This window comes from Colobus angolensis, unplaced genomic scaffold (assembly GCF_000951035.1).
Source record: "Colobus angolensis palliatus isolate OR3802 unplaced genomic scaffold, Cang.pa_1.0 Scaffold59, whole genome shotgun sequence".
Lineage (NCBI taxonomy): Eukaryota > Metazoa > Chordata > Mammalia > Primates > Cercopithecidae > Colobus > Colobus angolensis.
In genome coordinates, this window is record NW_012119487.1 from 247,460 (window position 1) to 273,047 (window position 25,588).

Consider the following 25,588-nt stretch of genomic DNA (forward strand, 5'->3'; position numbering starts at 1 on the left):
GCCCGGCTAATTTTTTGTATTTTTAGTAGAGACGGGGTTTCACCATGTTAGCCAGGGTGGTCTCAATCTCCTGACCTCGTGATACGCCCGCCTCGGCCTCCCAAAGTGCTGGGATTACAGGCATGAGCCACTGCACCCAGCCAAGGACTAGTTATAAAAGAAGTGGTGGGGGTGAGGGAGGCCTGAGATGAAATTTGAAGAATATGTAGAATCTAGGTAAGTGAATAAGAGGTCTGGGGGCAGGGAAAGGAGAGCATTTAATTGTGAATCAGGAATTTCTCTACCTGTTTTAATTCTTCCACATAACATCAAAGAGATTTCACTTGCAGCTAGCATTTCAGTAATGTTTTCTTACTAATAATATAGTGACAAAAGCATTGACTATAAGAAATAGGAATGGGTCTCATAAAAAGAAACAGCAAAACCCCCAAACTAAAAAACAGTGCAGGCTATTTCTCCCTTCTCTCCTTTTGCTTGGCACTCATGAGATGCTAGGTGTGGAAGTCAGCCAACTGAAAAAGAGAGGCAGCTGAAGAAGGTGGGGAGGCTGAAGCCAGTTAAATAGGATGGTCCATTCACAGACGGTGATGCTACAGTGCAAATAGGACTCTTTCAACTTGAGCAGGACCCCGTTACTTCACTGGAGTTAGAAAGCAAGGAGAGCGTAGACTTATGAACTTTCTATAAGACTGTTCTACCTCCACAGGATACAGAAGATGATGTGAAATTTGATCTGCAAGAAAACTGAGTCCATATTCACATATGTGTCAAATTTTCACTACATTTAGAAGTGTCTGTCATCAAGTACAGCACTGAATTGAAACTGAAAATAAGAGTCAAGAAAGAGCAAAGTCAGCCATCTTTATATTCCACAATAATCCTTTCTCTTTATGGTCTTATTTGTTTCTCCTCAGAAAAGACAAAAAGCTGAGCCATATAAACACCTGTGGGCTGGGGGTTGAGGGATAAATGAGGGGCAGAATGGAAGCAGAAGGAGCTGTTGGTCAGGTAGAAATCTTTCCAGATGTGCTGAAGGAAACACACTTCATGTTTGATGTAGGAGGTGCCACCATGCAAAACGTTTCAAGGAAGGATTTAAAGGATCCCATGATTTTCAGTATTCCAAGAATTTTCTGTCACTGAGGGCGATTTAATATGGGTCATCCATACTGAAAGAAAAACAAAAGATAATAAACTTAAGAGTTTAAAAATTGTAAAACTTGGAGTGTTAGTAGTAAAGGTAAATATTCATTAGAGATGAGAAGAGGAACAGGGAAATGCTTTCAGCTGGAAATCTCAGACAACAGGCCAGCCTTTAGGAACTTTTGAAGATGAACGAATGTAAGGAAACCCTAGAGGCAGCACTTCTCAGACTTTCATGTGCTGACCATTCAGAGATGGTGTTAAAATGCAGACTCTGATTCAGTAGGTCTGAGTGGAGCCTGAGATTCTGCACCTGTAACAAGCTCTTTAGTGATGCTTATGCCACTGGCCCACAGACCACACTTGGAGAAACTTTTGTGGTACATACGGTCTTTGTCTCCAGATCTAATGAGTTTGAAGGACAGCGTGGATTGATTTTTTAAATTTATTTTTATTTTATTTTATTTTATTTTTGAGACGGAGTCTCACTCTATTGCCCAGTCTGGAGTGCAGTGGTGCGGTTTCAGCTCACTGCAACCATGGCCTCCTGGGTTCAAGTGATTCTTCCACCTCAACTTCCTGAGTAGCTGGGACTACAGGCACGTGCCACCACACCCAGCTAATTTTTGTATTTTTAGTAGAGATGGGGTTTCACCATATTGGCCAGGCTAATGTCAAGCTCCTGACCTCATGATCCGCCCCCCGTGGCCTCCCAAAGTGCTGGGAATGCAGGCGTGAGCCACTGCGCCCAGCCATAGATTGATTTTGAGCAGTGGAAAGTCAAGAAATTAGAAGGCATGCTTAAATGGAAAGTGAAATTGGAGAAAATTTAAACTCATGAAGTAGTGGCAGTTATAAACTCCTGATAACTTATATCCTGGGATATAATTTAATGAGATGGTAACACATTTAGTTTAAAGAAATAAGTGACACTTTTTTTGTGTGACCCAACTCTACTTCTTGGAAAGGACAAGGAGAGAATGAAATGTGGTATGTCTTCATGGCACCTTTCAAAGGGAGAACCAGATTCTGAGGTGCTGGTCTCATGATGAACTGTCAGGGTAAACCACAGTTCAGCAGCTGCAAATGTGCTTGCGAAAATAGAGACAAAAAAGTGTTTCTGAAAACAGAATTTCACATATGCCCTCCTCTGAGGTTGGCATCGTATCTTCCTGTGTATCTTGGGTGTAGCTTCTACCCTGCCAGAATTTAGACAGCAGAAACCAAATGAGGTGATAAACAGAGTCAGTTTGCAGAAGAGTCAAAATAACCCAGCAAGAAATGAAACCACAAATGCCCAAGGAATCATTCATTCACCACTCAAAAGCTAATAGAAATGAACACAAACTACTATGAAAATTAGCCCAAGAACAACAACAACAACAAAAAAGGGCTCACAGTGTTTAGTGTGATAGTATTCATCCTACCTTTGACTTGTTCTAAAAACATACTGAACTTCTTCTACCCCACCCTTCCTCAGTGCAATCACACAATGGTTTCAGTGTGAAAAAAAATCACATTACTGGAAAAGGAGGGTGTCTGGGACTTACCAGTCTAAGCTGGTAATCAAGGGTCTTGATCAAGTTCTGAAAGCATATGTGTTAAGAGCATGATCCCTGGATCCAGATGAGTATGGATCTCAGCCTTGCCATTTGTTGTGACTTCAGGCTATTTTATTTCTCTGTGCCTGTTTCTTTATTAGTAATGAAGATGTTCATAGACCCTTCTCCCACAGACTTAAAGGCATATTTCATGATTTAGGACATGTAAACCATTCATAATAGTGTACAACATGGAATTAATACTTGATAAAGGCTTATGATTATTGTAACTCTGTCACTTGCTCAAGCCCTATAGAAAAGTTACTTGATTAGTTCAACTACAAAAAGAGTTTGAATGTGATATCCACCAAGATCTTATCCAGACCTAAAATTCTGTGATTCTTATGAATTAATACAACCTTAGTCAATAAATGAGAGCTGGGCAAATAATTCTTCTTTGCTAGGCCTTTCTAGACCATCTGGTGAAGCATTCAAGACTTATGTTGGTGAGGCCAGCCTTCCTTTCCAACTTCCACTCCACAACTCCTCAATAAGCCATGGGCTCAAGAAAGTTCTGCGCACTGGCTCCCGAACATGCTCTCATAGTCTCACTACCATACCGCTGCTTACATCTTTTTCTTCCTACAGACTGCCTTCTTTTCCTGCTTTTCTCCATACACCTAAACCCTATCTATTCTTCAAAAGCAACCTTCTTTATAAGATTTTCTATAAACACCAAGCCAAATGACTTTTTCCTTCTGAAATATAGCACCCATTGGCCATTACCATGCTCTGCCTTGTATTTTTCTGATATTTCTCTTTCTATATTCCTGTCTTAACTCCCCAGCTATGTAATAATTTTCCTGAAATCAGGGACCAGGCTTACTCCTCTTGGTATCTCAAGCAAGCTTAGCAGTTTCCGACACAAGAATGTTCGATAAACAACTATTAATTGACTGGTTATAAAAAAAATCAGTGAACCATTAAACTTAATATAGCAATTAGCATGGTAATTAGCTTATTGCTAATATTCTTCCAGCCAGTATCTCTTCCTGTGCCTCAAGGACATCTTAAAAAAAAAAAAAATCTAGTTGATCTGCTTCCATCTAGTGGCAATTAAAACAGGTGGTTCCGGTAGCCAGAAAACAGCTCTGGGTAGATTGTGCCAGAAAATACTTTCACTCAGTAGCTGTGAGTTTGAAAGATATCTTCAAACCTTGTGGGTTTCCTGCCACAGACAGGGAGACCAGCCCAGAGAAAGAAGCCTTTCCTCATTAGACTCCATTTACACTAGTAAAGAGAAGACAGAGTAATTAAAAAGAATAAAAAGAACCTCCACTGATCGCACATCCTCATCCAGTTACCCCTGCCCCACTTCACCTTCACAGCCAAACATTTTAAAAGAGATGACTGCTTGTTCTGTCTCTACTTTCTCATCCTCAGTGATGCTCAATGCTTGGCCATCTGACCTCTGTCTTGATGTCTGCACTGCAAATAGTCTCCCCACTGACACCCTTTTTGCATCCAGGGAATACTTACTGGGTCTCTTGGCAATGTTTGAAACTGTTCCCCTTTCTTTCTTTCCTTGGCATTCATTACCCCACACTCTTCCTCCTCTTCCTTCTCCCTGCCTGGCAACCTCTTCTCATTTCTCTTTCCCTTAGCTGACTTACTAGACAATGATGTTCCTCTGGCTCCCATCCTCTCTCACATGTCCTCTTCCATTCTCAGAGCACTCACACCCTCCCTGAATGATCGTACCCACTCCTGAGATGGCAGTTACCTCCTGAAACGTGAGGGCCCCAAATCTCCTGCCCCAACATAGCCTCTGTGCTGTGGATAGGTCCAATGAACCACAGTGATTGAAGAGCAGACACCCAAAGCTCAGTACAAAACTGAATCCATGATCTTTACCTCCAAAACCTCTCATTCTTTTATGTTTCCTTCTCAGAAGTAAATGGTACTACCATCTGCCAGTTTCTGGGTGAGAAAGATGATAATTTGATTCTTCTCTCTTCCTTTTAGCCAATTAACAGACACATTCAGTTAATATCACCTCTTCCTATTTCATGAACCAATTCTTACTACTAGTTCCCTAGACAGGCACCATCAGTTTTAATGTAATAACTTCAAATGCCTCCAAAACAAGTATCTTTGCCTCCAGGCTCACCTGTCTCCCACACTTGCCATACTGCTCTGCAGGGTGACCTTATAAGATGCTGGAGGCAAGGCTACTCACTGTTTAAACCCCTTTAGTGATATCCCAAAAGACCTCAAGATAAAATCCATACCACATGGCTTATAAATTACTTTATGATCTGGTTTCTGGTGCCTCATCTTTCCCCACTTTTTCCTTTGCATGCTAAGCAATGGCCCATACTAAGTTTGTGGTTGGTAGGATGGTTGCCCAAACCAGCATCCAATCCCTTCAGAAATCATCTCACTTCATTTCTAGCATTTTAAAGAGATCTCAGTTGTCCAGCTGGGTACTGAATATGTCACCAAAGTCTTCCTTTCATAGTTTATTTTACTTACACTCTCCTTCCTAAGATTCCAGAGCAAGTCACTAAACCCTAGATACTGAGAAATATTTTGCCATTTTCATTTCTGCCAGGTGGGCCATCCACTTTCACAGTCTGCATCTCCTCCCACTGTGCTATTTCTCCAGTACAAGAAATTTGAGCTTCAAGACCAAACTGAAAAATTCTTGCCTCCTTGGGGAAGCTCTAGGTAGAATTCATGCTCCCTATCTTTCCCACACTTCCGAAGGGCAATGCCTATTAGAGCAATTGAAAGCAAATATTCAATTGAACAAGCATTTATACATTTCTCAATAAATGCTTGTTCAATTGAATATTTATTAAATAATATATTTAGGGCCTCACGTTCAGCCAGAACAAGAAGAACATACCACAATGTTTTTAACCCTCAGAAAAAATTCTGAGGTCATCAGAAAAATCTCCCTTTACATAAACTGCCCTTTTCTAATAGGGATTACTTGTTCATTCATTCATTCATTCATGTAGCTCCACTAGCACCAAAAAGCACAGGTCCGAAAGGAAGTTAGTAGATTTATCACTTTATCTGGTCATTTGGATGAGGACTCCAGGTAAATAAACTACTATGGCGTTAATGTGTCTGGCTAGAGCAGGAATCAACTTAAGCAAGTAGAGAAGGAATCAGCAGATGTGGAAACTCCTCCCCATGAATAAAACTTACCTTCTCTTGGATTTCTTGCCTGCAAATAGAAAATAGAGAAATGGCATTAGCAAAAATTAGACAATTTAAAGTTTTTCAAATAAGGGAGAAGGAAGACTCCCACGCTGAAAACTGTCTTTTGAAGTATATTAGGTATTTGTTAGGTGGACACTATCTGTGTCAAAGGGGATTTGAGGAACTGGCTTAATAAACAGTGGTAGACACTCATACAGAACAGACAAGTTGATGCAGATGCCTCTTGAGGTTCCATTCCATTCTCCATGCTACTCAGGAAGACAGAAGTGTAGGCTACATTGCCTGGTGGTGAGACCCAATATGCCCATTCAAGTGTTTATCCCTTCCCAATCTGCCATCTCATCCTACCTGCAGATTCTTCCCTTGAGGGACAGCTGCTAATACTGTGAGACTATGTGCCATTACAGCTCACAGCATCATCTCTATGAGAATCCACAAGAGGATTTCACTTTGGTCTTGTTGATAGGAATTGCACAGCCTCATCTGAGTAACTAATGTGTTTTTATCTTACAAACACAAAGAGTATCACATGCCTCTCCTTTGACTGGCTGCAAGGAAACTCAGAGCTAGATCTGAGACCCTCTCCTACCAAGTATATAGAACTTTGTGACATACATTTTTGTGCCATAACTTCACCGTTGGTTCCAAATGATTTTTGTAACCTAAGTTTAAATTTAGTTTTCTTTTGCTTTTTAATTAATTTTAATTTGCTATACTGAACACATTTTGCACTCACATTCTTTTTGCAAAAGGAAGAATATAATTAAGTAGATAACTTAAAAAAAACTCTTTGAGCGGAAACAATCATTTGGGAGGCAATATATTTCAGTGGCTATAAACTGGCATTCTAGAATCATCTCACCCAGGTGCAAGCCCTATTTTGCCACCTGTGGTACAGTGTGTCTTTGAACAGCTACTTTCTTCTCTAAACTACAATTTCTTCATCTGTTAAAGAGGCATAATAATTGTATCATCCTCATTGGATTGATAAAATAAAATACATTCCAAGTATTTAGTTCAGGTGCTAGCACTTAGTGCTCCATTACTGTTTTAATCCTTTAAAGTATTAAAGACTACTATTTGAAATTTTCTACTAAAATTCAGCCTGCTGATGATCAAGAGCACTTGAGCAGGGAGAATCAAATCTGAATTAATTTCAGATTCTGGTTAACTTCACATAAATTTTTTTTTTAGGGACAATGAACCTAACAGCAATAGATGAGTAAGAATCTGTTCCTACTGAGAGAGTTTCATTTTGAAGAAAAGGGAACTAAGGGGGCATGTGTTCAGTTTCATGCCCAGGTCTAACCCTGTGTGTTGGTTCTGGTGGGAAATTCTTCCAACCGAGGAAAAAAAAACAGTTCATGAATCTGAAGACCAGTGATTTTAGCAGATGAACCTGGGTTAGAGTCTAATCTCTAACTCTGGGTCCTGCTGATATGGGATTTTCGAGATTTGGCCTAAAACATCATTGCCTTGGTTTCCTCATTTACTAAACAGGGCCAATGGTAGTGAGTAATCAGAGAATGATAATGCCAGGAGGAAAAAATGTGTCCAGATGAGCCCACGCACAAGGACACGTGTTTCCGGAGCCCTTCCTTATCCCTTTCCTAAAGGAAAGGGGCGAAAGTCCACTTCCGCTCTAAGACTAAGATACTAAGACTACTAGGGCAGGGGACAAAGTGCTAGAGTCAGAAGATTCATCTGAGGACAGGAGAATAGGGGTGAAGACTCTAGTCACTTCATTGGCTTCCATACTCTAAATAGTTACCTGTGCCCTTTTTCTAGTTATTAGAACCCAAAAAGTCTCTAAATTCTCCCTCTCTCTGTGTATATATACATACACACACACATAGACACACACACACCCCTAAACACACACATACAGATTTCTGACTTTTTATTTTTATCCTTGTAAATGCCATGAACTATATTTTGTCTTAGATTTAGCCTGGGAATGTAGCCATTATTTCTACCTTTGTCTCTGTAGGAAAAATATTCTTCATGTCTTAAAGGACCAACCTATAACCAAAATCTTTGGAAAGCAGAATCATTTGTAAGTTGGTGATAATGGAAGATGTTTTACAAATGAAGCTTTTTTTTTTTTTTTTTTGGGACAGGACCTCACTCTGTTGCCCAGGCTAGATTGCAGTGGTGCTATCATGGCTTATTGCAGCCTTGACCTCTTGGGTTCAAGTGATCCTCCCACCTCAGTCTCCTGGGTAGCTGGGACTACATGTGCATGCTACCGTGCCTGACTAATTTTTTACATTTTTGTAGAGATGTGGTTTTGCCATATTGCCCGGGCTGGTCTTGAACTCGTGGGCTCAGGTAATCCTTCTGCCTCAGTCTCCAAAAGTGCCGGGATTACAGGTGAGAGCCACGGTGCCTGGCCCACAGATGAAGACTATTTAATGTTACCTTAAAGATACCCTGAACTTCCTACCAAGCCAGCGATCTTTTGGGGCTTCTGTTTTCTTTGTTGGCATAACTGCAACTAGCCTAACTGCCCGTTATCTGTTTCCTGTTTGCCCCACACTGATTCCCACAGCAGTTTTCAAGTTATCAGTTTGAGATCTTGTACAGAAATGACTCCAAGGTAAAACATTTAAAAACAACCCCACTGAGTTTTGTACCCTTGCTTATAAAACAGCGTTAGCCAGCTAACCCCTCACTACATACAAGTGACTTTGATTCTATTCTTTTGATTCTACAAACACTTATTAAAAAATTTTAGAATTCTGAAATAAATAGCTTCCTTATTAAGGTGACTTATAGCCCCAGAGTCCTTAAAATTATTTAGATAATAGCCACCTTATTCCAGAGGGCAGTGTGTAATAACCCACCCTGTTCTCTACCCGTCAGTTCTGCCATCATCACCCAAGGTAGGAAGAAAGACAGGATGATTAGGGTCAGGCTTTGAAGTCTCAGTGGAAAGAATAATCAGTGGTTGAAGAAAACTGTCATTCTTCTTTTGCCTTAATGCAGTACTTGGCACTTATACTTAGTACTGTATAGTACTTAGTACTGTATAATACTATAAGATAGTGAGAGTCAATCAGCACAAAATTTCTAACAGCAAGGGCAGAGACATTTTAACTGCTCAGTGCTCTCAGATTATACATAGCTAATGAAGTTCTTGCATATCAACAATCCCCACCCCCCCACACGTTGTCTTTCTGGATTGGTTAGAAAACTTACCTAGCACCCACTATTCTCAAATTTAAATGAAAGATAAGATCAGAGTGGCACAGAATTAGGGACTGACAAATAATATTTTTGTAATTGCCAGTGTAAATGGACAGGGGGCAACCTTTACATACCACATTCAGTGAATAGAATACATACTAATTAATTTGATGGAAGGAAAATTAAAATGACAAGTGACCCCATAGAAAGGCAACACAGAGCAGTTGGTTAGCAATTGTTTTGAAACAAGTATATCTTTTTTTTTTTTTTTTGGAGATGAAGTCTCGCTCTGTCGCCCAGGCTGGGGTGCAATGGCACAGTCTCAGCTCATTGCAACCTCCACCTCCCGGGTTCAAGCGATTCTTCTGTCTCAGCCTTCTGAGTAGCTGGGATTACAGGTGCCCACCACCACGCCTGGCTAATTTTTGTATTTTTAGTAGAGATGGGGTTTCACCATGTTGGCCAGGCTGGTCTTGAACTGCTGACCTTGTGATCCTCCCGCCTTGGCCTCCCAAAGTGCTGGGATTACAAGCGTGAGTCACCACATCTGGCTAAAACAGGTATATCTTAAAAGCTGCCCAATGTCCATGAATGTTACAGCCTTGAATGTTTCTTCCAGGTGAGTTTGGCCAAATGTGGCACCATGCACCCAAGGCCTGCTGCAGGCTGGTGGGTTGCTCACACTTTAAGGCTGAGACACACTCATGCCTTAAGGTAAAGGGAGTGATAATCTGGGCAGCAGATGTTAACTTCTCAAGGCAGTCCTCCTTCTGTTTTCCTGTCGAGTGACAGATAGAGGGAAAGCATATATGGTGCATTTGGTTAGAGCTGTGGCCTTGGTAAATACGTACTTGGGAGAACACATGGGAATTTCTCCCAGGGTTAATGCAATGCCCATGTGTTGGGAACCAGGTGACTCTTGAAGAGGTCAGGTATTTGGAAGCAGTGCCTTGAAACCTTAGTGGACGTTAGACCCACTTCCTACTGGAATTGTACCATTGAAATCCAAGGCATGTAGGCTCTTAGAGAACAGAGACTGTGTGTTATCTTTTCAGAATTAATTAAGAGCAGACCAGGTGTGGTGGCTCACACCTGTAATCCCAGCTCTTTGGGAGACTAAGGCAGGAAGATCATGAGGTCAGGAGATTAAGACCACTCTGGCTAACACAGTGAAACCCCGTCTCTACTAAACACACAAAAAATTAGCTGGGCATGGTGGCATGCTCCTGTAGTCCCAGCTACTCGGGAGAATAGGAGAATAGATTGAACCCAGGAGGCAGAGGTTGCAGTGAGCTGAGATTGCGCCACTGCACTCCAGCCTGGTGACAGAGTGAGGCTCCATCTCAAAAAAAAAGAGTATTTCACTTACTTATTATCAGCCTAGCAAGCTGCCTTGAAGATAATAGACATTTTTTAAAGTTTATCAGATGAAAAGCAAAAATCAGCCAACCTGTTTTAATGAAGGTGTGTCCTGGGCTGATTTACATGCCTCCAGGGACTGATGGCTCTAGAATGTAAAGTTTGGCATCCTGCTTCTGTTGAATCTATCACACTTAATTTCCTGTGGGTTTCTTTTTTTTTTTCTTTTTCACTTTAAAATTGTATTCTTTGCATATGAAGTTAAACTTACATACCTTTTTTTAATCGCCTTGCCAGCCAAATGATAAATGCCAACCCAGAGAATGCAGTAACCGTGACTGCCACTGGAATGAAGAGGGGGTTATAATCACCCTCCTTAATCATTGAGAAACTTCTGTCCAATTCTGAAAGAGAAATCAGTAAGGCACATAGCATGAGACCACCAGCATTGTTTCTTTAGTCCATCTCATGATATTTGACTTTTTTCCTCCTTACATCTCCCAGTAGTAGCCCATTTGATGCCATCTGACAGATGAGGAAACTGGCATGGGAAGGCCTATAATGAGTACAGCATAGGCAAAGACTGGACCAGCCTTGCTAGTCTAATGCCTACAGACTCTCAATGCCCAGATTTCTGGTTCATAGAGTTCCTGGTAATGCACCTAAAAATGTTGGCAAGAATGGTCATCATTGTATTTAGCTCCATGGACTTGTTCAATGATTGGAACTCTGAAACACAGAGAAGAGCTAAAAGCCTAATACAACTTCAGGAAAAATAAAAGCCAGTGATCTGAACTGGATAATTCATCAGTCAAAGGAAATCATTAATGCTTTTACTTTAAAGCAGTTGTGCAAAAGTCAGCACTTGTTTTTTACATGCCAAGGACCTGCACTAATCTCTTTCCAATGCAGTAGCACTACGACTTCCCTCTACTTCCTTCACGAATAAGTAAAAGGGCATGTTTAGAGATACTCTTGTAAGTGTAAACTAAGTTCATTTGGGAGCCTCTATTTAAAAATACCGATTCTATCCTTAGTTCTTCCCATTACTTTGATGAACCTTTTCAAGGTGCTTTGATCTCCACACACAAATATATGATGGAGAGAGGGCTCAAGTTCCCAGGAGCTCCAGACAGAGGGTACCTGTTGGCTTGATGAAGATGAGGAGGAAATGAACACTAGTAGCTAGGCCTTAAAGGTAAGTGTCTCTGATAGGCCAAATATACAGTCCTCTGCTAAAGGCCTCCTTGCCTCTCTCTGCTCATCCGCTCTACTCCCCGGCCCTGGGCACACAGCACACGGAGATCAGCATTTCCGACAGCTTCTGCAGATACTACCATTTAAAGACGTTTGTCATCTATGTAGATAGTCTCAGGAGCAGACGTGGGTAGCTATTCTTTCATGTGCTAACTTAACATGCATTTGCTTTAGCACCTATTGCCAGGCACTGTGTCAGGTGGAGGGTATACAAAGATGAAGAAGACATGACATACACAGACAGATTGGGTGGGCATTAGCTTAGTGATAATTCAGGAGTATCCATTATTTGGGGAAGTAGGTGGTCATTAGTTACCTTTTAGAGGCATTTAAACGGACTAACAGAGATGTTAGATTGTAGTGGAACAGAAGAATAGATAAAAAGTAAATCAATGAGGCCAGATTTTAAGAGTTAAGAAGGCAAGAGGTGAGAATGAGAAAAAGAAATGATTGTCATTAAAGGAGGAGGCAAGACCAACCAAAGATTTTACAGTGACTTAACTATGCAAATTTATTTCTAGGTCACATATACTTAGCAAAACAAGATGTAAATGTTTATGTATGTCTTTCCTCGTATCTGCTCGTCCATCAGCTCCATCTTTAAGTCTTCAGCTTTCCAGGACAAGCTTACTCACTTTGACATATTGGATTAGGATTTGACCAGATTCCAGACGACTCACAAATGGTTTTCTTCTCCCCAATTAACTCAGTTCCTTCTGAGCAGCTGAAGGTACATGCAGAGGTAAAGCTGAAGCTGGCCAGGGGGTGATTACAGTTCATGATCCCCAAATCTGGTGCTGATAGAGGCTCACACTGAATCACTTCAATGAAAAAGAAAAAAAAAAAACAAAAAAAGACAAAACAGTGTTTCTGAGTAGAGATCCTCCCTCGAGCAAAGGATTTTTAGCCAAAGCTGCGTGATTACATTACTTGTGATATTACTTCCAGGCTTTATTTTCTTGAGAATGATGGAGGGTGGTAAATGAGAGATGAAGGCAAGGAAGCATTGAAAGCCCGTGGGGAGAGGAGTGGCTACTCCAGGCTGCTGCCCTCACTAAGGTGACCTTCCACTTCTGCTGCAAGTACCATGCCACATGGCCTGTGCATCAAGGGCTCTTATGGGGTATTCTCAGAGAATCTCCTCCTTTTCACCTGTTCTGATAGCTACCCAAGAGTTTTGAAAAACATCCCAATTCACTGAAGCAAGTCCAAGTTCTGTAAAATTCCAGTAGGTGTGTTGATAGTTTTATGATTTCAATAAGGGAATTTGATAGCACTTCTAAGAATGAAACTACTTAAACTAATGCGTCAGGAGCATACTTGTAGAAAATTTAACCAAAACTTCACAAGTTCAGATGACATTGGTTTTCTCCCATATCCATAAGTTGGCAGCTAAAAACGAAGAAAAGAAAAACCTACCATATTTCAAACTTAAAAAGATCAAGAGACTGTGTTTTTGTTTTTCAGTTGTTATTCTCCTAAAAGTTTATGCACGAGGAAAAATAAAAGGTGATTTTAAGAATAAGCCAAATAAAAAAACCAAGAAAGACCTCCACTACCCTGAGAAGGAAATTGGTTGGTGTTAAGTAGGACACCACATAAAACAGGTATTATTGAGATGAGAAGAACCAAATTTAACTGAGGTTCAGCAAGGCGTTATTTATGCAATGGCAATGAGAAAACTAAAAAGCATAATGATAACCATGCTGTATTGCTATAAATCATGTTACATACTGGGCAGTGGCTTCAGGGGTATTTGGTTTTTACTTTTTGTTTGGGAGGTTTTTCAAAAAATTTAGTAAGAATAAGTCCTTTGAAAACATCACAGTAGGTTAAACTAAGTTAGGTTAAATTGGACTTCTATGTTTGACTTCTCAGCAAACTTCTACTAAATATTCTGACTGTAAGCCCAAGATTGCCATGACACAGCCTCTAGTCTGAAGTTACTCACCTTGACAGGTTGGTTCTGGAGATGACCAGTTTCCAAATGGTCCACAAGTGGTTTCTTCAATCCCAGTTAAGTTTGTTCCCTCAGAGCAGTTGAAGGCACATTGTGAGCTGAAGCTGAAGTCTCCCAAAGGGTGAGTACAGTCCATGGTACCCAGCTTCGGGGGCTCCAAAGGCTCACACTGAATCACTTCAACAGGGAAGGAAACAGTATGGGGAAGAGTTAAGAGGACCTGATGCCTGAATTTGAATCCTAGCTCTGCCACTTGATAACCATGCGCCTTTAAACAAGGTTACTTGAACCCTTCAACTTCAGTTTCTTCATCTATATAAGAAGAATAATGAAATTGTGTTATCTTTATCAAATTGGTATGGAAACTAAATGTAATTCAATTGGCATAAGTCAGGGACCTTAGAACAAAGCCTGACTCATAAGAAATTCTAATTAAACATTAGCTAGTCTTCATATCATTATCTTCAGCATTATCTGGAGGAAGAATCCTTAAATCCAAATAGGTATAACTGGGAATGACCAGCTTAGTTGGGAAATAACTATCATATCAGAGCCCCTGAGTCTACTAGAGTATTGGGAGCAAGACGTTCAGAGAAAGAGGGGGTCTCCATAATAAGCCTTCTCTGCAAGGAGAGAATACAAAAGTCTAGGAAGCATTTTGACCTGAATTCTGTCTTCATCTGCTCTAGCTCAGTTCCAGAATTTTAGCTCTTTTGATTTTGACAACCCTTTCCAGAAACTATCCCTATTTCCCTGTTCTGACTGGTGGTATGATAGGTAAATTTAAGACTTGGAAATTAAAGTCTTCACTGCCATGCCATTTAGTAAACAGTACAACTTTCATGTCTTATTCCTCACCTGTCAAATTTAAGCCATTATTGCTATCTTGCTCTAGAGACTTCAATGAAGAATGGACTCAAGGAATCAGAAGAATTTTTGTATTTGGAAACTATATGAGATGAGATTAGGGAGAAAGATGGGAACTAAGAGAAAATGTTATTATCTTTTTTCATTGATTTAATGATTATCTATTATACATCAAGCATTACTCTGGGGCTTGAAGAGCTTAGATTTCACCCTGCAGGATAAAATGGTAGGTAGAAATTAATGGGTGGATTGTCATGTATGCGTGATGTGTTTTAATTGCTTTTAATTGATCAGTCTGCCTGTAGTATGAATAATATATTTGAGGGGAGCTAATTTAAAATGGTGGAACTCATCTAATAAGCTATTGCAAGAATCTAGGAGAAGGATAATGAGGGCAATGGTAGTAGAGTTGACAAGTGGAAGACAAATTTGAAAAACACGAAGTTGTAAAAATTGGTAGAATGTTACCCTGCATAAATGTTAGGGGAGTTAAGAGAGTCTCATACCAGGGTGCCCATGTACATGGTGATTCCATATACTGAGATAAGAAATACAGAAAGGAAAGCTGACTGGGAACAAATGGTTTTATAGTCTTTTAAACATCCCAAAGGACATCCTTAGCATATTTGAGTTCAGAGCTGGAGATAGGCTTATCGGTCCAAAGATCACGTAGATTTGTGAGTCCGCAAAAGTCAATAAGTTTGACCAAAGGACACACGTAGATTAGAGTCAGAAGAGCAATATACAAAAGACGAAAGCTGAGAAATTATAATAGTTTATGGTCCTGGATAAGTGCTCATGAAGGATCCCAGGAGAACTGATCACAGGTAGAAAGAGAATGAGGAAAGACTGATATGACGGAAACCAAGACAAAAAAAAGTAAAGTGTTAAAAATGGGTGAAATGGACATATCAATAATCAAAACCCAGTAAAAAGGGCATACCAATGACATAAGGGTTAAAAAATACAGTTCAAAAATGGGGCGAGGGTAAAGTATTAGGAAGGAGTCGTAGCCCAGGGATCAAGTGAAATGAGTTCGATTTATAGATCTATTTCAGTTGGTTGACATTAAAATTTATTTGGGTTTTAATTTCTTTATTCTTTACAAACGTTGCTTTTTTAAAAAATTAAATTGTCTAGTTCAATTCAGGCTTGCAAGCAAGTGCCTGATATATACCAGGCATTTTGTGAATCCCAAAGATGCAATGATAAATAGGACACTTAATGATCTCAAGAAGCTTTCAGCACCAGAGGAGATGGACAAATGAACAGATGACTTCAACATAGGTGGGAGAAATGAGGAAGAAATATGTGGAGCTATCAGAACTAAGAAAGCTTCCTAGAAGAAATTGTCTTTGAACTATGTTTTAAAGACGACATGTTTGTTGGCCATGTGCAAATGAGAGAGAAGGCCACGAACAAAGTCAGTGTGCTACAGAGCACATGTGTTAACTGTGGAGAACTGCAAGAAGGAAAGGAACTACTAGAAGGAAAAAGCAAGATTAACTTCTGGGTAACTCAGCCTCCTAATGATAAATGGCATAGTTTCTTCCAGACCTTAGAGTTCTAATTAACCTAACAAGCTCATTAGATTGTGAGCTTCTTGAGAGCAGGAACCTACCATGCTAATTCCTTATTATAACCCTGACAGCTTTTATTCCAACACTGTGCTCCTTGTGGCACTCAGAAAGACTTGTTGAGAAGTGAATTGAAACTTCATGCTGACTTATGAAATATCTAAGGAAAGGTAACAATATTGTGAAAGCAGAGCTTTCTGATCAAAACTTCCCATTTCTCAGAATGGCTAGTATCATTTTGTTCCAACCAGCTTCCATCATAAGCTATAATGATTCCTGTGACTTTACCTAAGAAGAAGCAAAGGAAGGAAAGAGACTTACCAAACTGACACTGGGGCCCGTAGTACCCCACATCACAGTTGCAGGTGTAATTATTGATGATTTCTACACATTCTCCATGGCCACTGCATGACCAGGGCTGGCAAGAAGCTTTAAGGAGGTCAGAAAAAAATATTTTAATGTGATTACATTTTAGTACTCAAAGTCATTTCTTTAGACATAGATAACCTTTTGTCTGAGATGATTTAAATAATCAGGAAAGGTTTATTTGTAAATTCATAGCATAAAAATCATGTGCTAAAATTTTTACTTATAAAATACACTAAGCATATAGCCGTAGTCGTTTATTTGCTTTTGGAATGAAACTACCAATACTAATATTCTTTAACACTTATGAGAAACTTAGTGGCATATCTCGAAACTCTTGAAATTACTTGTTTTTAATGAGTGAGAAGGTTAAATGATGACCTGACCTCAGTCATTTCTGCATGCAATTATTTCTTGGCAATCCCTTTCTTTATAGAAATCACAAAGATTAAAAAGTCCAAATTTGCTAAAACAGTAGAGTCCAATTTACAAGAGACCAAATTAACTATGGTTCACTATTAAAACATCACTTGGAAAATCCTGGCTATTTTGGAATTGTAAAAGATTTTATAGAAATATTCATACACCAAAGATAGTGCAATTTTTATATAAAATTATATAAGGTTAGACCAAGAAGGAAGCATGCGGCACCACACTCTCTACTTCACAATGTGAAAACTGAGGTGGTGTGAGCCTGAGTTTCCAACTGGCCCAGCTGTCAGCTTCTCCTCCCCTGCCTTATTATCAAAGGCACTGACTGTCTAATTCTTCCTCTGTACTTCCTACGTACACCTATCATTTTGATGTCACTTTATTTAGGGGTATAGCTTTTGTGCACAGGGACACATCTTGTACACCAAAAATTCTTAGAAGTGACATGATGCAAGATTATATAGAGGGCTAGATGTATTTTAGAATGAACCAGCAGCTGTTCTCATCCTCCAACCTTTCCATGGGGTAAATCTGATTATTCTCTTTACTGTGGTCCTTCCTGAGTCTGAGGTAGCATAGCCGTCTTGTCACTCCCTACCTGTGTAACAGAGGGCTGCCTTTGGTTTGTGGCAGGCGTCATCATTCCATTTGCCCGCATCTTTCTTTCTCTTGATATAGATCTCCACGCAGTCCTCCTTGTTTTTCTTGTTGTTGGGCTCCCCATCTCCCCAGTTCTCTGCTTCTTGAGTGAGAGATTTGTTGGTTCCCACCCATGTCCATATGCCTCCTATCTTCCGGATTCCTATCCAGTAGTAAGAAGGACTGAAAGGCAGAGTCTTCTCCAGATACTCAATTTCCGCCTTGTTTTGTATGGCAACTAAATCTGTGTAATTCTCTCGGCAGAATCTTCTAGCCTTTTGCCAGTTCATGGGATTTTCCGAATAATGGTAAGTCCAGCAGTCGGTTCCATGATGTGCCAGGAAATCTGCAAGACATCAGTGTGACCTATGCAGACTTACATAATGTTACAGCTAAAAAGTACCTAGCACTACTCCAGGCTGAACCAGACACTTAGAGATGAGGAAGCAGAGCCTAAGAGTATGTGTGGCCATCTCGGGATCACAGAATGGTTGTTTGCAGATTTGAAGTAGAACCTTCTGGCTTGAATATAAAATGCTTTTACCTAAGGTTCTATTTTCAACAAATTTAGTGGCTTTCTGGGTTTATTTTCTTATTAATTTTTTTCTCAAAATTATTTCAGGTGAAATTTAACCAACATATTTTAGACATTCATATTCCTTTTTCTCTGTAGCTGTTAATGATTTACAACTAATTACAGTGTAATATCATATAATTATATAATTTACAGTATACTTTTTAAATCCTGGAATAATTTCTTGAAGGCCAACACGTGTATACCTATGGGAGAAGCATAAGGACAGGAAAAACAGTGACATACTTTTAAGTAATCTCTTTTATATAAAAACATTTTATTTTTACCGTAGGAAGAACTGCTTCTGGGAAAGCCCAATATACCACTCAACTCTTAGATGTCTAACTGTATAATTTTAAAAAAGAACAATTTACAAAGCCAAATGATACAGGGATTATGAAATTGATTAGATCATGTTCTATACACAGACTGAACTGATGATGTTTAATAAACATATGGACCCATCACATATGAAGGCTTTAAAGATATCTAATTAAACACATAATTACACAACGACTTCATAATAATATATGGCATTCTAAGCATGGTATGATCTATGTGCATCACTATTTAATACAGTAAAGAAACAGATATAATTGATGGTAAAGAGCATCATAAAATAAACATTTTGAACAGAGTTTTGAATGAGCATTCCACTAGAATGCAAATTCTAAGAGGGAAAAAACGGTCATGTCCACTGCTGTAATCTTAGTGCCTAGCATAAATTTCACACATTGTAGGGACTCAGATAATACCTGTTGTATGAAAAGAGCACTAAGTTTCCATGTGCCACAGTGCAGACATGGCATAAGAAATATGTGAAGGGGAGAGTTAGCATGTTTGCTTGGCTAGAGCTGAAAATCCAGGCTAGGGAGTAAGAAGACATTAGTTTACTTAGGAAATGAAAAACCAAGTTCAAAGCTATTGCTGGAGAGTCTTTAAGAATCAGATACAAAATTTGTCGCCACAATGGGAGAAGGACCAAAAAATGATAAGGCTCCATCCCTTAATGAGCTCATCTTGTAACTGTAGAAGTGACATTAATGTACACTGAACTATGAATAAAAAATAGAAAATGAGGTGCTAAATATTTGGTACAGATTGAAAGTGCCTTAACAGAAATTTCTTAATTAATATTGTTCCCTTATAATTGAAGGATTTGTGGGGTTATTGGGATTTGAACCCTACAGCATGGGTTATTATAGGTTAAAAATAGTGTTCAGGAGTTTCTGGGGAAGAACTAAGGGTAAGAAGAAAAGAGATGTTCATAGAAGGGATAGAACTAACAGCTCTCTGAAATAATTTCCCCTTAGACTATGTATAACCAGTGGATATTTAAGAAAAATGAATATAAGTAAAATAGACTTAGCAATATATAAATATCATAACATACCACAGCAGAGCATTGTCCACCCCCACAACTTGAAGATGTTCCATAAGTCCCTCTGGGTGCTCTGACATTTCCGTGGAAATATCTGCAAATGAAATACAAAATTGTATTTAGATTTATACGTTTAAACCACACATTTACAGCCTTTGAGGTGGTGCTTACAACTTTCTTAATATTCAAAATAAAACACACGTGTCTACTAACCCTGTCTGAGGTAACAGGTTTCTCAGACATAGATGAAAAAGTACTTCAAATTTACATTAGAACTGATGCATAGTTTTGTTTTGTTCTGTTTTATTTTCACTCTTTAGTCTCAAGTTGCTAATCAGTACTGCCCTGAATTTTTTCTGTGGTTCAGTAATTTTTGTACCTGCTTTTCTGCTGAGCTATTAGATAAAACTATTTAATATTTAGTATGTATATTGTTTAAAGTATTGTTGGTGCTTAATTAACTATTGATGCTTACATTTAATGTTATAGCCTCACTCTTGATCATAAAGGGTCAATGCCTCAAATACCTAAAAAAAATTTAGATAACTAGATACCAGGAAAGAAAACTATTCCTTTTTTTAATAAAAAGAAATACCTTTTTGAGCAACTGAAATGACAAAGTCACAGATTTCCTGCATACCTTAGAATATACCTAACGTCAATGATGAGTTAATGGGTGCAGCATGCCAGCATGACACACATATACGTACGTAACAAACCTGCACGTTGTGCACATGTACCCTAGAACTTAAAGTATAATTAAAAAAAAATTCTATCTTCTGAAGCACATCACTTCTCAGGTAGACACAGTGTTTATTGCAAAAGATCTGATTTCTTCAAGAGTCTCCCCAGAGACAAAGTCAAGAAGAGGAAATCAGCATATCTGAGAAGAAAGATTTCAGGATCACTTTTTTTGAGGATCTGAAAAAATTTTTAGTTTCTATATTTTTTAAAACCAGAATTGAAATGGGGGTGCTTCCTATCCTTGCCACCTGCCTCTACAACCCCAGGAATTTCTATCTGAGCATCTGAAGGTCTTTTAGGCTGAAAGGCTCACCATGGCTTTGCTTGGTCCTTCGCTAGTTCTTCTGCAGCCCATTGAGCCTCTTGACTTGGGTCTCAGGTCCTTGCCCAAGGGGAGTGTGCTGTGATGCAGGGAGACTGCGCTGAATGTCAACAGAAGGCCTTGCTTTCTTTCATTTCTCTAACCCAGTCTCACATCCTCCTCCTCCCCTTTTCCCTCCCCTTCCTCCTCCACTTCTCTTTCCTCTTTCCCCACCCCTTTCCTAGACTGGCCTCTATTGCCTCCCACTGAGAAAAAAATGAACTGCTGATCAGAAAAGTAATGTCACTAGATTCTCTCTTCCTTCCCTCCTGTTTTTCTATCCTTCCTTCCATTCTCCTGTGCACCTTTCCTTCCCCTCCTCCTTTTCTTTCTTTTTCTCTTTCTCCTCCTCCTTCCCTCGTTGTTGTTGTTGTTCTTTTTCCTCTTCTTTATCCTCCTCCTCCTCTTCTTCTACTTGTTCTTGTTTTTGTTTGGTTCTTGTTCTCCTCTTCCTCCTTCTTCTCTCTCTCCTCCTCCTCCTCCTTTTTTTCCACCACCCTCTTCTATCTTTTTTATAAACGCTAAGCTAACTCTTGGCTACATGTGGTAAATGGCACTTGGAAATTGCAAATACTATAAATCAAAACTGCATTTCAGACAAATTTATGATGTTTGCGAATCTTCAGTAGAGCTAAGTAGTGGACTTGACTCATTTTGGTTCCTTCACCTCCGTCTTTCCTTGCTCACCACCTAGTGGGGGTCCTTGTTAGTGACACTTCCTGAAGTTAACCTTTGAAGAGAGCCATGCTCTCTAGCTTTTCACCTTACAGGTGTGGGAGCCTACAAGTACCTTTAATATTCTTGGACTATAAAATGAGATGGTGATAAGACTGCATGTGAAATTAGGACGCATATGATGAAGGACAATAAAAAGAAAGACCCACTGATGTGAGTCAATGAGTCAAATGCAAATCAGATTTGCATTTTTAGGAAAATAATTACAGCAACAACAAAAGTTCTGAAGTGCAGCACCCCATATGTATTATATTATTTAATCTTTATAACAGCTCTCTGCTATAGATATGATTATTACACCCATTCTAAAGAGTCTCAAACAGGTTAAGAAACAAATTCAAAAACTAGCAGAAGATAAGAAATAACTAAGATCAGAACAGAACTGTAGGAGGTAGAGACACTTAAAACGCTTCAAAAAATCAATGAATCCAAGAGCTGGATTTTGAAAAAATCAACAAAATAGGTGGACCACTAGCCAGACTAATAAGAAAAGAGAGAATAATCAAATAGACACAATAAAAATGATAAAGGGGATATCACCACTGAACCCACAGAAATGCAAATTACCATCAGAGATTACTATAAACACCTTTATGCAAATAAACTAGAAAATCTAGAAGAAATGGATAAATTCCTGGACACATACACCCTCCTAAGGCTAAAACAGAAAGAAGTCGAATCCCTGAATAGACCAATAACAAGTTCCGAAATTAAGGCAGTAATTAATAGCCTACCAACTAAAAAAGTCCAGGACTAGACGGGTTCACAGCCAAATTCTACCAGAAGCACGAAGAGGAGCTGGTACCATTCCTTCTGAAACTATTCCAATCAATAGAAAAAGAGAGACTCCTCCCTAACTCATTTTATGAGGCCAGCATCATCCTGATACCAAAACCTGGCAGAGACACAACACAAAAAGAAAATTTCAGACCAATATCGCTGATGAACATCAGTGTGAAAATCCTCAATAAAATACTGGCAAACCGAATCCAGTAGCACATCAAAAAGCTTGTTGATCACAATCAAGTTGGCTTCAACCCTGGGATGCAAGGCTGATTCAACATTACACAAATTGATAAACGGAATCCATCACATAAACAGAACCAATGACAAAAACCACATGATTATCTCAATAGATGCAGAAAAGGCCTTTGATAAAATTCAACATCCCTTCATGCTAAAAACTCTCAATAAACTAGGTATTGATGGAATGTATCTCAAAATAATAAGAGCTATTTATGACAAACCCATGGTAAAAACTGAAAGCATTCCCTTTGAAAACTGGCACAAGACAAGAATGCCCTCTCTCACCACTCCTGTTCAACATAGTATTGGAAGTTCTGGCCAGGGCAATCGGGCAAGAGAAAGAAATAAAGGGTATTTAAATAGAAGAGAGGACGTCAAATTGTGTCTGTTTGCAGATGACATGATTTTATATTTAGAAAATCCCATCGTCTCAGCCCAAAATCTCCTTAAGCTTATAAGCAACTTCAGGAAAGTCTCAGGTTACAAAATCAATGTGCAAAAATCACAAGCATTCCTATACAGCAGTAAAAGACAAACAGAGAGCCAAATCATGAGTGAACTCCCATTCACAATTGCTACAAAAAGAATAAAATACCTAGGAATACAACTTACAAGGAACATGAAGGACCTCTTCGAGGAGAACTACAAACCACTGCTCAAGGAAATAAGAGAGGACACAAACAAATGGAAAAACATTCTATGCTCATGGATAGGAAGTCTCAACATTGTGAAAATGGCCATACTACCCAAAGTAATTTATAGATTCAATGCTGTCCCCATCAAGCTACCATTGACTTTCTTCACAGAATTAGAAAAAACTACTTTAAATTTCACCTGGAACCAAAAAAGAGCTTGTATAGCCAAGGGAATCCTAAGCAAAAAGAACAAAGATGGAGGCATCATGCTACCTGTCTTTAAACTATACTACAAGGCAATAGTAACCAAAACAGCATGGTACTGGTACCAAAACAGATATATACACCAATGGAACAGAACAGAAGCATCAGAAATAACACCACACATCTACAACCATCTGATCTTTGACAAGCCTGACAAAAACAAGCAATGGGGAAAGGATTCCATATTTAATAAATGATGTTGTGAAAACTGGCTAGCTATATTCAGAAAACTGAAACTGGATCCCTTCCTTGCATCTTATACAAAAATTAACTCAAGATGGATTAAAGATTTAAAAGACCTAAAACCATAAAAACCCTAGAAGAAAACTTAGGCAATACCATTCAGGACATAGATACGGGCAAAGACTTCATAACTAAAACACCAAAAGCAACGGCAACAAAAGTCAAAATTGACAAATGGGATCTAATTAAACTAAAGAGCTTCTGCACAGGAGAAAAAAAAAAAAAAAAAAAGCCTATCATCAGAGTGAACAGGCAACCTACAGAATGGGAGAAAATTTTTTGCAATCTATCCATCTGACAAAGGGCTAATATCCAAAATCTACAAGGAACTTAAACAAATTTACAAGAAAAAACAAACAACCCCATTGAAAAGTGAGCAAAGGATATGAACAGATACTTCTCAAAAGAAGACATTTATGTGGTCAACAAACATATGAAAAAATGCTCATCATCACTGGTCATTAGAGTAATGCAAATCAATACCACAATGAGATGCCATCTCATGCCAGTTAGAATGGTGATTATTAAAAAGTCAGGAAACAACAGATGTTGGAGAGGATGTGGAGAAATAGGAACGCTTTTTACAGTGTTGGTGGGAGTGTAAATTAGTTCAATCATTGTGGAAGACAGTGTGGTGATTTCTCAAGGATCTATAACCAGAAATACCATTTGACCCAGCAATCCCATTACTGGGTGTATACCCAAAGGATTATAAATCATTCTACTATAAAGACACATGCACACATATGTTTACTGAGGCACTATTCACAGCAGCAAAGACTTGGAACCAACCCAAATGCCCATCAATGATAAACTGGATAAAGACAATGTGGCACATATACATCATGGAATACTATGCAGCCATAAAAAAGGATGAGTTCATGTCCTTTGCAGGGACATGGATGAAGTTGGAAACCGTCATTCTCAGCAAACTAACACTGGAACAGAAAACCAAACATTGCCCATTCTCACTCATAAGTGGGAGTTGAACAATGAAAACACATGGACACGGGGAGGGGAACATCACACACTGGGGCATGTCAGGGGATGGGGGGCAAGGCTAGGAACAGCATTAGGAGAGATACCTAATGTAGATGACAGGTTGATTAGTGCAGCAAACCACCCTGGCACATGCATACCTATGTAACAAACCTGCATGTTCTGCACATGTATCCCAGAAGTTAAAGTATAATTAAAAAAATAAAAGAATAAAAAGAAAGTTGCCTTTGTCACATAACTAGTAAGAGACATGGTTGAGAATTTGAACAGAGGCCAGTCAGTTCCAAATCCCCTGCTCTTGATCATTAAGCTGAACTTATGGCAGGAACTTGGAAGACATGGTAAAATGGGGACAAATGTGGAGCCAGGGAGACTTGTGAAAGTGCCAAATGCTCCTACTATACCCTGAAAGAAATATCTAGATTTGCTTTTTCCTAAGTCCTCTCCTCTAATTCTCTCAATCTCTCTCTCTCTTTCTCTAAGAGATGGGAATGCTGCTTTGTCACTCAGACTAGAGTGCAGTGGTGGGATCATAGCTCATTGCACTCAAGTAATTCTGGGGTCTAGTGCCTCTTCTCCCTCAGTCTTCCATGTAGCTAGGACTACAGGTGCATGCCCCAACCCTCGGCTAATTTTTTTACTTTTATTTTTTGTAGAGACAGGATCTCATTATGTTGCTCAGGCTGTAATTCTCTCTTGAAGCTTGTCCAATCAGGCTTTCAGCCACACCAATTCCCTGAGACTGCTCTCACCAAGGTCCTACACTTCACTAACACCAACAGTCTATTCTCCATCCTCATCTTACTTCACCAGGGAGCCCCTGGTTTTTCTTCTACTTCACTGGCTATTTCTTCTGTATCATGTGTTGATTCTCCCTCATCTCCCCAATCTCCAAACCCTTGGAGTACTCCAGAGATCACTGCTTTGCTCTTCTGTGTCTAACCTCACTAACTTGGTGATCCAATTCACTCCCTTGACTTTGAATACTATTTAAATGCTAATGATTTCTAAATTCTGTACAGCCAGAACCATTCTCCTGCAGCCAAATACTTACTCAACATC

General features: G+C 39.3%; 1 protein-coding gene across 1 annotated transcript; it reads right to left on the reverse strand.

Moving 5' to 3' along the window:
* Window positions 1–861: 861 nt before the first annotated feature.
* SELL (selectin L) lies at window positions 862–20,773 on the reverse strand. Its single transcript, XM_011962261.1, has 9 exons — window positions 20,577–20,773; window positions 19,532–19,613; window positions 17,524–17,910; window positions 16,449–16,556; window positions 13,675–13,860; window positions 12,359–12,544; window positions 10,742–10,870; window positions 5,904–5,922; window positions 862–1,169 (listed from the first exon to the last, which is right to left on the reverse strand). Exons 1-9 carry the CDS (start codon window positions 20,616–20,618, stop codon window positions 1,151–1,153), a joined length of 1,158 nt encoding a protein of 385 aa, XP_011817651.1. The 5' UTR covers window positions 20,619–20,773; the 3' UTR covers window positions 862–1,150.
* Between the last annotated feature and the right edge of the window lie 4,815 nt (window positions 20,774–25,588).

Excerpts from the sequence above, each read along its gene's own strand:
- SELL (XM_011962261.1), bottom strand. The coding sequence starts at position 20,618 with ATGGGCTGCAGAAGAACTAGCGAAGGACCAAGCAAAGCCATG. Across the intron at positions 12,545-13,674 it reads TCCAGAACCAACCTGTCAAG|TGATTCAGTGTGAGCCTCTA; the intron begins GTGAGTAACTTC and ends TTTTCATTGAAG. Across the intron at positions 10,871-12,358 it reads TCCTAATCCAATATGTCAAA|AATTGGACAGAAGTTTCTCA; the intron begins GTGAGTAAGCTT and ends TTTCTCTTTCAG.